This window comes from Podarcis bocagei, assembly GCF_964188305.1.
Source record: "Podarcis bocagei genome assembly, chromosome: 16".
Lineage (NCBI taxonomy): Eukaryota > Metazoa > Chordata > Lepidosauria > Squamata > Lacertidae > Podarcis > Podarcis bocagei.
The window spans coordinates 41,870,643-41,884,815 of record NC_138142.1 but is presented as its reverse complement, the minus strand read 5'-3'; the positions used below and the strand labels follow the sequence as shown (position 1 = coordinate 41,884,815).

Sequence of the window (14,173 nt, the reverse complement as noted above, 5' to 3'; positions counted from 1 at the left end):
TAAACGGCGTTTCCATGCACTGCCCTGGTTTGCCAGAAGCGGCTTAGTCCTGCTGGCCACATGACCCGGAAGCTGTACGCCGGCTCCCTCGGCCAATAAAGCGAGATGAGCGCCGCAACCCCAGAGTCCGCCACGACTGGACCAAATGGTCAGCGGTCCCTTTACCTTTACCTTTACCTTTCCCATTATTTGTTACCACCTCTACGGGTCCAACGTCAGCCCTACCTAGAGTAAATCCATTGAAGTTGAATAACGGTTTCTGGTTCCCCAGAATGGTTTAAATTCAACGGGCAAGACTGAGCCTATCATTGGGAAGGGAGGCAGTAGAAATGAATGGGCCTAAGACAGGCCACGTTCGCACCCTACATTTAAAGCACTTTGATACCACTTTAAACAGCTGCGGTGTCTCCCAAGGACTTCTGGGAAATGTAGTTCGTTAGGAGTGCTGCTGAGAGTTGCTAGGAGACTCCCCCTCCCCATTTCCCCTCACGGAACTGCAATTCTCAGAGTGGTTTAAAAAGCCATTTCCTCTTCACGGGGAATTCAGGAAACAGCAGCTCCAAGAGGCGAATATCACCTCTCAGTGCCCTAAACAAACTACATCTCCCAGGATTCTTTGGGGGAAGCCAAGACTGTTCTTAAAGTAGAATCATAGTGCTTTAGATGTACGGTCAATTAATTAATTTCCATGGGCCTGTTTTGAGCAGAGCTTGAGTTGCATGCCATCCTATAGTACTACCGTTTTTAAGTAGTAGTAATTAACAACGAACTTGGCAGTTAGCTGGCTGGGGGCTGATGAGAGTTTCAATCCAAAACATCTTTATTATTTTCAATGGTGACGACGATGGAAATAATAAAGATGTTTTCGGCTGAAACTCCCGCCAGCCCCCAGCCAGCTTAACTGATTGTCAGCTCCCAGTTTAAATGGCAGTACTGAAAAATATAGTTTTTAAATACTCTTTGGCTCGTCCCACGAGCAGGAGTAATTAGCAATCGAGCGATGGATTAGATGTGTCCCTTTGGGACCCCTGTAACACGTTTGACGGATGGACAGAGAGGTCTTTCCTTCACCCGGACTGCAAAAACAATGGGTTGCTTGCTCTTAAAAGACCTCGTTTGCTACTCCTTTAATTCTCACAACGATCCAGAAAGGTAGGTTAACCTGAGAATGAATGGATATGCCTAAGCTGGGCCCATTCATTCCAGTGGGTCCACACAACCCATTAGCTGCAAATCCTAAAACTACAGGTGAAACTCGAAAAATTAGAATATCATGGAAAAGTTCCTTGATTTCCATGATTCAACTTGAAAGGTAAAACTAATATATGAGATAGGCTCGTGGCATACAAAGCGAGATATGTCAAGCCTTGATTTGTTATCGTTGCGATGATCATGGCGAACAGCTTATGAAAACCCCAAATTACCCATCTCAGGAAATTAGAATATACAAGGAAATCAGCAAAACAAGGATTGCAAACCGAGCAAGATTTGGACCTCTGAGAAGTAGAAGCAGATCTCGCTTTGCATGTCATGAGTCGATCTCATATATTAGTTTCACCTTTTAAGTTGAATTCCTGAAATCAAGGAACTTTTCCACGATATTCTAATTTTTCGAGTTTCACCTGTATAACCCTTGCATTAAAATTGTGACACGGGGGGGGGGGGTTGTAACCCATAAACGGTCTCCTGACAGAGATGTATATTCTCTTTAGGAATGGGGAATCTTGCAGGCCTGAGTTGAATAAATGCAACACACACACACACACACACAAATACACAAACCAGCAAGAGACATTTTATTTTCTCCCTTCTCCACCTCATCAAAGTCCCAATGAAAGGACCGTACGCCTGCCTCTCTCTCCCTTTAATTCCCGGTGGTGACTGTGTCCTCCCGTTCTGATTTTAAGTGGCAGGAACACAGCGGGGGGGGGAGGGGGGAAATAAAAACTGGGAGTGGTGCATTATCTGTGAGAAATAATAATAATAGAAAGAGGGAAACTGGTCAGTTTCCCCTCCCATCCCCAACTACTTGGCTGCGCCGGTTGCTGTGGCAACGAGAGGCAAAGGAGACGATGAGGAAGAATGGTACCCCGGCCTCGGGCGCCATGGCAACCACATCCCAATCCCTGCGAGCAGCTTTAGGGGGTGGTTTGTGACGATGGGGAGGAGAGGGGGGTTCGTTCCTCTGCCCCAGTGCGAAGGCAACCATCTTATAAGGCCGGGGCTGGTGTTGTCCCTGAAACACAGAGGCCTTTTGGGGTTGCCAAAACCTAGCTTCTTTAAATCCCGGGCTGTCCCTGGCAAATAGGGGCATTTGGAGGGTCACACCCTGTCAGGGTTTCAGCCCTCCATGGGGAGGGAAAGGCACTCTGCACATGATCAGAGGGCCTGCCCTTTGCTGGTGGTCAGCAGTCGTCAAGGAACGATGGTCTCATTTGGGCTCGTTACATTGGTGATCCACAAACGAGAATTAAAACACGAGTTTCTGTGTCTCGGCCCTACTCAGACCCATGGCGACATATCCGGGTGCATGTCATAAAATCTCCCTGCGTTGCCTTAGCTGGCTGCGCTGCGGACCCAGCACACCCCACTTTTGCCGCAGGCGGCCCCTATTTGATCGTCAGAGCCCCCGTCCGCAGTACATTAGTGATAGCCATCGATCAGCGGGTCAATTAGCAGAGCGTTCATTACGCTGATCGCTCGGTTTGGAGCACACACAGACCCAACTGCAGCTCCGGAGGGCGAGGAGGGGGGCGAGAGAGGTGGTTGGAGGTCAGTGGAATCTAGTGGTGGAACAGCGAAGAGAGTTGATATTATTATTATTATTATTATTATTATTATTATTATTATTATTATTATTATTAAAATTGTATCAGGCCATTCCTCCGAAAAGGAACCCATCTCCACCACAAAGCCAGTGTTCTTAGAGTGCTGGACTAGTCCCTGCCTGGGAGAGATCAGGGTTCGAATTGCCACAGAGCCAGGAAGCTCACTTGGGCTAGTCACTGCCTCTCAGCCTAATCTACCTCGCAAGGTCGTTTTGTGGGGATAAAACGGAGAGCTGGGAGGACCTTGAGCTCCCTGGAAGAAAGGGTGGGAAATAAATGCAATCCATAAATGAAATTGTTCTCATTGCGGCGACGGGGTTGGGAAGGAATGAGCCCCTGCATACAAGGCTCTGTCTACACTTGCAGACTTAAATCTGGTTTAGTCACACAATCCCTCTTTGCAGGGAATCTGATGTTTTTTGGGGGGTGGGGAGGGCTGGTGCGGGCGTTTCTGTTGCTCACCAATCGTCTCCATTGCTGCACCTCGCGAGTGAGGAACTTGGCACTCTCTCCTCCTTGCACCTCTCACTATCGATTCTTATTTATATTTATAGTTGAATTCAATACGCTGCGGGGTCTTTGGCCATCAAGGTACACTCTGAGCATCTTGGAATCAATAATTAAAAAACCCTATTAACCGTTCCATAATAAGAAAGGAAGAAGGTTCCCCCTTTATGATCTTTAGAGAAGCAGGCACACACCTGGGACTTCAAGAAATTCTGCACCACAGATTTATTTATACCAGTTGCAGCTTCCTTCCCCCGCAAAGCGGAGAATCCAGGGAACTCTAAATGTTGGCTCTAAGCACGCCATGTATTTAAAGTATGTTGCTCCCTCAAAAGACTCCTGGGAACTGTAGCTTGCCCCTAACGGACCTAGAATCTCCAGCACCCATAAACTACAGTTCCCAATTTCTTGGGGGTGTTTATAATAGCTTCCCCTCCTTGCCTCCATCCTCTGCCCTCAGTATCTGGTTTTCACAGGTAGACCCTTTCTGAGCCGTGGGGATAACTTTTCAGATATTTTCAGATATTTGCCAGCTAGTAGCTGTTAACAAAGGTCCGTATAGTTCAAGCTCTGGTTTTCCCAGTCGTGATGTATGGAAGCGAGAGCTGGACCATAAAGAAGGCTGATCGCTGAAGAATTGATGCTTTTGAATTCTGGTGCTGGAGGAGACTCTGGAGAGTCCCATGGACTGCAAGAAGATCAAACCTCTCCATTCTGAAGGAAATCAGCCCTGAGTGCTCACTGGAAGGACAGATCCTGAAGCTGAGGCTCCAAGACTTTGGCCACCTCATGAGAAGAGAAGACTCCCTGGAAAAGACCCTGATGCTGGGAAAGATGGAGGGCACAAGGAGAAGGGGACGCCAGAGGACGAGATGGTGGGACAGTGTTGTCGAAGCTACCAACATGAGTTTGACCAAACTGCGGGAGGCAGTGGAAGACAGGAGGGCCTGCCATGCTCTGGTCCAGGGGGTCACAAAGAGGCGGACACGAATAGACGACTAAACAACAACAAGAAGCTGTTAGCAGACCCATAGATTAGTCTAATGCTCTCCTAAAGGATTCCAAGGCAGTGTTCCTTGCTTTATCATGTGGCAGGGAGTTCCATAAGAATGTGTTGGGTGAAGAAATCTTATCCTTTGGTTCTCTACCTAATTTCCTACCCATCAGTTTTGTCAGGTGACTTTGAGTTCTAGTGTCATGGGTGAAGATGGGAATGAAATCAGTCTTCAGGCTTGCAGTCTAAAAGATGTGATATATCAAGGGGGGGAAAAAGCAAAGTCAGCTGCCGGTTCTTAAATAATTTTTAGGATGACTGGCTGGAATGGAAATGGTTCAAGAAGAGGCAGAATTCCTCACCTTCTGCTACAGCCTCCTCTTTCTCTACACTGGGCATAACTTCATAAAAGCCTGTTTGGCCTGCGCACCCTGTCCCCAGAGTAGGGAGTGCGTGGATCTGCCCATTTTGGTTTCTCCCCATTTCCTTATCTTAAATCCTGTTCTCCACATTTGTGCTGCAGTTTGTGAACTAGAAAAAAAAAAAAACAAATCCTCGCGAACATTTCAGTGCGAATTCTCTCCCGCACATTTTATTACGCCGTTTTGCTTAACAGGCACATTTTTTTTTGCAATGTGATTTCCCTCTGTATAATGTCTTTTGGTATGCTGTTTCCAACAATATAGGCAGCTTTTTTGCACACTTTGCCCAGTATGTATATTTGTATGTTTTGTTTTGTAAACAACACCCTGCTGGAGAACAGCAGTGCAAAATTCGGGGAGTGAAAATTTCAACTGATGGCCATTTTTTTGTTGTTGTTCATGCATTGTTTTGGAACGTGCAAATTAAGTAGAATTTGCCTTTAGATGTGACCTCAATTGAATTTCTCTCTCAGATCCATCCACATTTTAAAAGCCCCAAATACTTTCATCTCTCCTGGGAGAGGAGATACTCTGCTCCTGTTTTCCTCACCCTTTCTCCGTGTTTATTCCAGCTCCACGAAATCCTCTTATTTTATTCTATTTTCTGAGATTGAGGAGCTAGAGCATGAAAAACGAGTGTTATATCACTGACGTCCTCACGGCAGCTTGGGCGAAAGCACCACGGCGGCTCACGAGAAAGCCCATCCGCCGATGAGCTCAGTTTTGCCCGCAGAAGGCTCGCCAGAAAAAGATGCGTTCTGAACGGCCAGCTGCAAATTTGGCCGAGATCCACCTCCTTCGAGAAGGAGTCCCATAATCTGGCACCACTTCTCTGTGCGCCCTATTTTTGGTCCAGGATTACCTCATTAGGAGAGGCCGTCTGTACCTGCAGCACACACAATGCCACCAATTTATCTTATTTCACAGGCAGGGGGAAGCGTGCTTTGTAAAAAATAACTCACATTCTGGCTTTGGGGGGATTTTTTTTTAAGGAAAAAGGGAAACCCAATGTTGCGGCCCAAATTTGACTCCGAAGCATCAAGGACTGAAAAGGATTCACTCTACATGAGGCCATGTGGGTTGTTGCATCCTGGAAAAGCTGGATTTTCTGAACTGCTTCCAAGGGCAGCACCGTATACAGGGCATTGTAGTAGTCAAGAGCATGAGAACCTAAGTCCTTAATTTTCGGAAAACATGACCACAGTATCCGAGTGTCTCAACAGCACAATCCTATCCGGTCTTGAAAGACCTACATTGGCTCCCAGGACGTTTCCGGGCACAATTCAAAGTGTTGGTGCTGACCTTGAAAGCCCTAAACAGCCTCGGTCCAGTACACCTGAAGGAGCGTCTCCGCCCCAGACGCCAGGGTCCCTCTCCCGAGGGCCTTCTGGCGGTTCCCTCCCTGCGAGAAGCCAAGTTACAGGGAACCAGGCAGAGGGCCTTCTCGGTGGTGGCACCTGCCCTGTGGAACGCCCTCCCACCAGATGTCAAAGAGAAAAACAACTACCAGACTTTCAGAAGACATCTGAAGGCAGCCCTGTTTAGGGAAGCTTTTAATGTTTGATGCATTACTGTATTTTAATATTTTGTTGGAAGCCGCCCAGAGTGGCTGGGGATGCCCAGCCAGATGGGCGGGGTATACATTATTATTATTATTATTATTATTATTATTATTATTATTATTATCCGTGTTCACTCCGAAGTAAATCTCACTGCGCTTGTTGCCAGGATCGCATGCATATAATTGTCATAGAAGTATCAAGTTGGAAGTGACCCACCGCAATGAAGGAATCATCACTCTTAAGGATTGTAATGGATGGTGTGTTTATTGTGGGGTGACTGTTAGCTTGTTTGAAACTGCATGATCCCAAACATTTAATGTTTTCAAGCTGTTTTTGGTCTTGCGTATTATTTGCTGGTTTACATTAAGAAGCTTCATGATACCAGGCCAGACCTTTCCCCCATCAAACTCTTATTGCTGTCACTGACTGGCAGGGCCTGGGTGGTGGATAGACACAAAGATCCCTTGCTCTGGCAAAGGAGTGAGGTGCCGCTGAAGCTCTCAAGCTGGTCTGTCTGACAGTTTAGCATGTGGGAAGCCAGAGGAAACAAGAGAGGCTAGCTACGTCTTTCCTTTTTTTTGCTGGGGTTCCTGCTTCATGCCGGTAGCTTGAACGTTCAACCTCCTTGCACTTTGTTTGATACAAGGGCTGCCGTGTTGCCCTCCTTCTGCACTTCACAATGTCCCGCTATGCCACTAGTGGAACACCTGCTTTGCATGCAGAAGGTGCCAGGTTCAATCCCCAGGGCTGCCTGAAGAGCTGCTGCCAGCCAGTGCAGGCCATATTGAGCAAGAATGTCTCTTCCCGTGTTGCTATCTAAGTCCTTCCTTTTTTGGAACCATGAGGACTAGAACCTTTGGTTTTGAAGAAAGAGCTGCGGCTCAGTGGCAGGGCACCCAGTTTGTGTGCAGAAGGTCCTAGGCATCTCCCATTAGGTCCAGGAATGGCTCTTGAGTCTGAAACCCTGGACAGCAGCTGCCAGTCAGAGTGGACAATACTGTGGCCCACTAGAGCTTGCCACCACAGCAGCAGTCTCAGGGAGGCAAGATGGAGCCTTGCCGACAAGCGAAATCTCCCTTTCTCTCTCTCTCCTTTCCCTGCTCCCGGGCCTTTCCAGGGCCTCGTCCGCCTCCGCAAGGCCTGCTTTCCTTTAATGTGATTACAACTGCTTTTACAGAAAAAAGGCCCCAGCTGCCCGCTGGGATAATCTAGCTCTTTCTAATCCCGAAGGCTGGGGAGAGTGCTCTCCATCAGGGACTTAACCCTCCCGAGGCTGCCTGGGGCTTTGTGCATGTGTGCAATTTCCTTTGTAAAACAAGAGGCAGTGTGGCACAGTGGTCAGAGTGTCAGGCTAAAACCTGGGAGACCGGGCCTCAAATCCTTACTCGGCCTTGGACTATCTCTTCCAGCCAAACCTACCCCGCAGTGTCGTTGTGCGAGGGGGAGAGAGAGAGAGAGACGCGCATCTTTTTATTTCTTTATACGACCCATAGCACATATGTGCTGCACCATTTGGGGTTTGGGGGGCTAGGATCTGGGGGGGGCAGGCTTCTGATCCTCACCCAAAGGCCGACATCGCACCTTTAAAGCATGGTTATATAATCTTTTTAATTTTTTAATTATTCATTTTATAACACAAATAAAGAACGCAAACAATACAAACCAATTCATGTCATATCCTTATTTTTCTAAACATTGTTAGGTGGGCTTCCCCAAGTCCCCCCCATCTGATTTTCATTTTACTTCATCTTTAGCAGTTTACATACATCATAGTTTCTAACCATCTTTTTTATTTTTATCACACTTAAAATAACTTCACCTTTTATCACTTGCAAATAATACTGTTTTAAAACATGCTATCTTCTACTTCTAACCCTAGAGCCTATATCCACTTCCAAAGCTATTCAACGATTTAAATATTAACATATTTTTTTCAAATATTCCTTAAACCTCTTCCAGCCTTCTTCCACCGTCTCTTCTCTCTGGTCTCGGAGTCTCCCGGTCAGTTCGGCAAGTTCTATATAGTCCGTCATCTTCATCTGCCATTAAAGCACGATTATATAATCTTAAAACAGTCGTGGGAGAATCCCGGGAACTGTAGTTTGAAGGTGCTGAGAGTTGTTAGGAGACCCTCTATTCCCCTCCCGGAGGAACTACAATTCCCAGAGTGGTTTAGCAACCAGCCCCTTTTCCCGGGGAACTGTGGGGAAATTGTAACTCTATGGAGGAGTCTCTCAGCACCCATCGCAAACTGCAGTTCCCAGAACTCCCTGGCTATTTAAAAATGGCATGGCGAAGGTCTGCGAGTGTGACCCGGGCTCTTAGCCTAAAGCTATCTTGCACGGTTGTTGCAAGGATGCAATGGGGAGACATAGCTGTCAACTTACAGATTTGAAAATAAGGGACCAGCAGCCTCGAAAATAAGGGATCAGCAGCCAAAATAAGGGATTAACAATTACTTTGGTAAAATACATATTTTGTTGTGTGCAAATGGCTTTAGATACCTATTAGGTCCATAAATTACCATATAGCATATATTCAACACAAAAAAACAACAGCAACAATTTGTTGTTGACAAAGGACAGCTGGACATAGAAAGGGCCCCATTACTTTCAGGAGTTTATTTAAGGGACATCATCAATAAGGGACAGCAGCGGGACATGGCGCTGGGATAAGGGACTGTCCCGCCAAAGAAGGGACGCTTGACAGCTATGTGGGGAGATTTTTTGGGGGGGTAATCAATGCCCCCTTGAACTCCTTGCAGGAAAGGAGCGATACAAAAGTGGAATGAAACAGCAATGGTTTTAAAACGCTGTGCTTCTAAGAAACTGGAGTTGCACCTGCCCCAGTATTGCATTCCCTAATTTCTAGCCCCAGATGTGGGAAGCAGGCAGGAGGGGGACATGTGCAGATGTTGCCAGCTCTCATCATCGCTTTAGCCAGGATGGCAAACACTCAGGGGAGAGGATGGGAGTTGTAGTCTATCAAGGTCCTGTGTGAGTGCCTGGAGGTGGCTGGAGGATGGATGGCGGCTAATGGATTGAGGTTGAATCCTGACAAGACAGAAGTACTGTTTTGGGGGACAGGGGGCGGGCAGGTGTGGAGGATTCCCTGGTCCTGAATGGGGTAACTGTGCCCCTGAAGGACCAGGTGCGCAGCCTGGGAGTCATTTTGGACTCACAGCTGTCCATGGAGGCGCAGGTCAATTCTGTGTCCAGGGCAGCTGTCTACCAGCTCCATCTGGTACGCAGGATGAGACCCTACCTGCCTGCAGACTGTCTCGCCATAGTGGTGCATGCTCTGGTTATCTCCCACTTGGACTACTGCAACACGCTCTATGTGGGGCTACCTTTGAAGGTGACCTGTAAACTGCAATTAATCCAGAATGTGGCAGCTAGACTGGTGACTGGGAGCGGCCGCTGGGACCACATAACACCGGTCTTGAAAGACCTACACTGGCTCCCAGTACGTTTCCGAGCACAATTCAAAGTGTTGGTGCTGACCTTGAAAGCCCTAAACGGCCTCGGTCCAGTATACCTGAAGGAGCGTCTCCACCCCCATTGTTTAGCCCAGACACTGAGGTCCAGCTCCGAGGGCCTTCTGGCGGTTCCCTCACTGTGAGAAGCGAAGTTATAGGGAACCAGGCAGAGGGCCTTCTCGGTGGTGGCACCTGCCCTGTGGAACGCCTTCCCAGCAGATGTCAAGGCAATAAACAACTATTTTACTTTTAAAAGACACCTGAAGGCGGTTTTTAATGTCTGACGCTGTATTGTTTTTAATTTTTGGTTGGAAACCGCCCAGAGTGGCAGGGGAGACCCAGTCAGATGGGCAGGGTATAAATAATAAATGGTGGTGATGATGATGATGATGATGGCCTTTGCCCCACCTCACCCCTCTGGATCTGGATCCACAGCCTCTGTCTCCTTCTCGTTCCAGATGAACCGACCGATCCAGGTGAAGCCAGCCGACAGCGAAAGCAGAGGAGGTAGAGTCTCCCTCTGGGGTGCTGGGGTCCTGGGCGGTTCAGAGAGCAGCTTGCCTGCTCACCTAGTGTCTTTTGAGGAGCTGGCCTCCACTTTCTGGACAGGTTTGATTCCCTTAATAATACAGTGGTACCTCTGGTTGCAAACGGGATCCGTTCCGGAGCCTCGTTCGCAACCTGAAAGGAACGCAACCCGCAGTGGCGTGTCTGCGCAAGTCGCAATTTGCCGCTTCTGCACATGCGCGTGGCTTCATTTTGTGCATCTGCGCATGCGCGAGTGGCGAAACCCGGAAGTAACCCTTTCCGGTACTTCCAGGTTGCCACAGGACACAACCTGAAAAAACATATCATGAAGCAAACGTAACAAGAGGTACGACTGTACAGCCTTCTCCACCCTGAAACACACACACACCCCGGATGTTTTAGACTACAACTCCCATCAGTGCCAGCCACCTGGGAGTCGTAATCCAAAGCTTCTGGAGGGGTCCATTTTGGCAAAGGTGGTGGAGAGCTAATAAGTTTCACCCCCCCCCCAGACACACACTGTTCAGGGTTTTTCCCCCTTTTAAAAAATAATAATTTTTAATTAATTTTTTCATTAATCTTGCCACATCATATCCAAATTAAATATATATATGTGTGCCATTTATACATTCTGAATTAATTAATTTTTTGGCGCTTCCCATGTTCTGGCTGGTCTGGAGAAAGTCTTTTATTTTTGTTCCTGCCTTTTCTCTGTTGTTTATTCCCAATATCATAGGTCCAATGTGAACCCCTTCTTATCGTCACAGTCACCAATATGGGACTTTCCCATCGTGCTTAACGAATCCATATTACGTGGGCACACAAGAGGAAATTTTATTCTTCTTGTTGTTATTCTTCCATTTCCATTGTTTTTTGGCGCAATCGCCCCCCCCCCCCGGTTTTTTTCCCCGGGGGGGGGGGGTAATATATATTATTTATTTTGTGAAATTTATATACCGCTTGATTGTCAAAAATACAACCCTAAAAGACGTAATTGTCACTAAGAGAAACAGCAACAATAATCCAAGGCGTCCGAAAAGGTAAAATAGACCGGAAACAAATTAAAACCTGTGCCAGCTTTCTGAATGGAGGGGGGCATGTTTATGGCGCAGTCTGGGCTCCCCCAGGACGGACTTTATCTGATCAACCTCCTTCCTCCTCCTTCCAGAAGACAGGAAGCTCTTTGTGGGAATGTTGGGTAAGCAGCAGACAGACGAGGACGTCCGGAAAATGTTCGAGCCGTTTGGGAACATTGACGAGTGCACGGTACTGCGGGGTCCCGACGGCACCAGCAAAGGTGAGTGGAGAAGGGGGGGCGACTGCCCACCGCTGCCATCGGAAGGTTGCCCCTGAGCAGGTGCCCTCGAACAATAACTCCCATCAGCACCAGCTTGGCCAAAGGCTAGGGATGGGAGTCGTAGTCCAACAACGTCTGGAGAGAGTTGCTGCTCTGGGAAGTGACTAAGGGACCCCTGTTACTTAAGAACATTTCGTACGCCTGCTCGGAGTGGGCGCATCACTTTTTGCCGCTTGATAGATGCCAGGCAGAAAGTGCCGCCTCGCTTTGCCACGTCCACCAGAGAAACAGTGGCAGATCACTAATGATTTCCAGCGAGATCTCGCCCAGATCTCGCGAGATCGTGCCAGAAATTGGCACTGATGTTGGTACCAGTGCCAGAGGTGGAAGAGTGCCCATCCGGTGCTGCCTTGGGGTTCCTTCCACCCAAGGCGGCTGCCTCCCCTTGCCTCATGAGTGCGCCAGGCCTGATTCATGCAGGCCTGTTTTAAAAAGCGGTGAGGCACAGCAAGCTAACGTTGGCCTGATCTTACGTCCTTACAGAGCGTTGATCATTGGACGGCTGTCTCTGGCCAGGGCCGTCTTACCCATAGAGGCTAGTGGCGCGGGGCACCGGGGCGCCAAGTTCTGGAGGGCGCCAGGGAAGAGGCAGAGGCTGGACGCACGCCTCCCGGCATCAGCTTGCCGCCCTTGCCCGCCATGCCGTGCCGAAGCAGCGCTGCGCCCGGAGTCTCTGCCTGCCATGGCCACCGCGGCACGAAGCAGCCAGCTGAGCCGGGAGGCGCCACATCCAGCCTCTGCCTCTTCCCCGCCGAAGGAGCCATCCTCCAGCCGCTGCCTGCTGCCTCCAGCCCCGCTGGCAGCGCTGTCCTCCCTAAAAAAAACTCTGGGGAACGGAGGGGTGGGGGTGGCCAGAGGGAGCTTTGCACCACGGCGCCGGATATACTTAAGACAGCCCTGGCTCTGGCTTCCTCCTGCATCTAGAAGGCAGGTGACCGACATACCAAACAGCCAATTGGACCCTGTTTCAGTGGGTCCTCCTCCACGCCCCCAGCTCCATGGGCTGCCCACCTTTCAGAGGTTTAAAACGGGTGAGCTGGGTTCATGACGGCACGGGTCCCAGCCAATCAGAGCTAGGCATAGCTCAAAACACACACAATTGGTTTTTGCCATCCTGAGCGCAACCTGGGAGAGACAAGGGCGGCTTGGTGGGGAGGGGGCGGCTGGCGAATGGCTACTGCAACAAAATGTAGCGATGGCCAGCGACTTGGGCGGCTTTTGAAGAGAATTTGACCAATTCGTGGAGGAGATGCCTCTGCGGTCAGAGTCAGCAGTGCTTCCGAATGGCCGTCGCTGGAAACCACAGGAGAGCAGAGGGCTCCTGTGGTCGGTCTCCTGCTCATGGGCTTCTGTCAGGGGGCTGCCATCAGAACAGGGGAGGGAGGCAGGGGGGCCATTGGGATACAGAGAGCCTCCGAAACTCCTGAGGAGCAGTTCCTCTTCCAGTGATGGGAAAAGCCACACCTCCAGTGGAGAAGAGAGGGAAGGGGCCAGCCAAGCAAGGAAAGGGCTCAAGGATGATGCTGAGAGCCCCAGCACCTCACCTGGCCAGGCTGGAAGGAAAGGGCTCAAGGATGATGCTGAGAGCCCCAGCGCCTCACCTGGCCAGGCTGGAAGGAAAGGGCTCAAGGATGATGCTGAGAGCCCCAGCGCCTCACCTGGCCAGGCTGGCCCATAGCTGTCAAGCGTCCCTTATTTGGCGGGACAGTCCCTTATCCCAGCGCCATGTCCCGCTGCTGTCCCTTATTGATGATGTCCCTAAAATAAGCTACTGAAGGTAATGGGGCCCTTTCTATGTCCAGCTGTCCTTTGTCAACAACAAATTGTTGCTGTTGTTTTTTTTGTGTTGAATATATGCTATATGGTAATTTATGGACCTAATAGGTATCTAAAGCCATTTGCATGCAACAAAATATGTATTTTATCAAAGTAATTGTTGATCCCTTATTTTGGCTGCTGGTCCCTTATTTTCAAATCTGTAAGTTGACAGCTATGGGCTGGCCAGGAGGGATGCACGCCACAGGAGGGTGAAACGCAAAGAGGGGAGGAGGAGCCTTCGGGTGCCGAAGTTCTAATGTTGGGGGAGAAGCCGGAAGGGGCCACTCCCGGATTCTGCAAGTGACTGAGACGGACATGAACTTTTTAGCTCTGCACTGTAAATAGTTTGCACAATAAAACCTGTAAAAGACAGGTCAGAGTCCTGCCTGGTTACTCACGAGCAACCCCACCAACTTCCTAGTGATGCATCAGATTGTCCACTGTGAGTAAAGGGTGCAGGCCTGATCCAGCGGCCAAGCTCATCCTGTTTCTGTCTCCGAATCTTTCCCTTTCTCTCCCTCTGCCAGGCTGTGCCTTTGTGAAGTTCCAGACGCACGCAGAAGCACAAGCTGCCATCAATACGTTGCACGGAAGCCGCACGTTACCGGTGAGACCCACAACTTCTGCCTTGCTGGGGGGCAGGGAGAGCCAGGGGCTGTGGGGGGGCCAGAGGAGGAGG

The 14,173-nt window shown here is 49.3% G+C and overlaps 1 protein-coding gene across 3 annotated transcripts in view; it reads left to right on the top strand.

Moving 5' to 3' along the window:
- CELF3 (CUGBP Elav-like family member 3) overlaps positions 1-14,173 on the top strand; it is an 81,599-nt gene that overhangs the window by 48,550 nt on the left and 18,876 nt on the right. For 2 of the 3 annotated variants that reach the window (XR_014002702.1, XM_081173694.1), the window contains exons 3-5: positions 10,250-10,298; positions 11,488-11,616; positions 14,022-14,101. Coding sequence is in view for 2 of the 3 variants with exons in the window: in XM_081173694.1 (XP_081029820.1) it covers positions 10,250-10,298; positions 11,488-11,616; positions 14,022-14,101 (258 nt within the window). In the remaining variant the exon portion in view is untranslated. The remainder of the gene's footprint in view (positions 1-10,249; positions 10,299-11,487; positions 11,617-14,021; positions 14,102-14,173) is intronic. The other variant, XM_081173695.1, reaches the window with a different exon arrangement.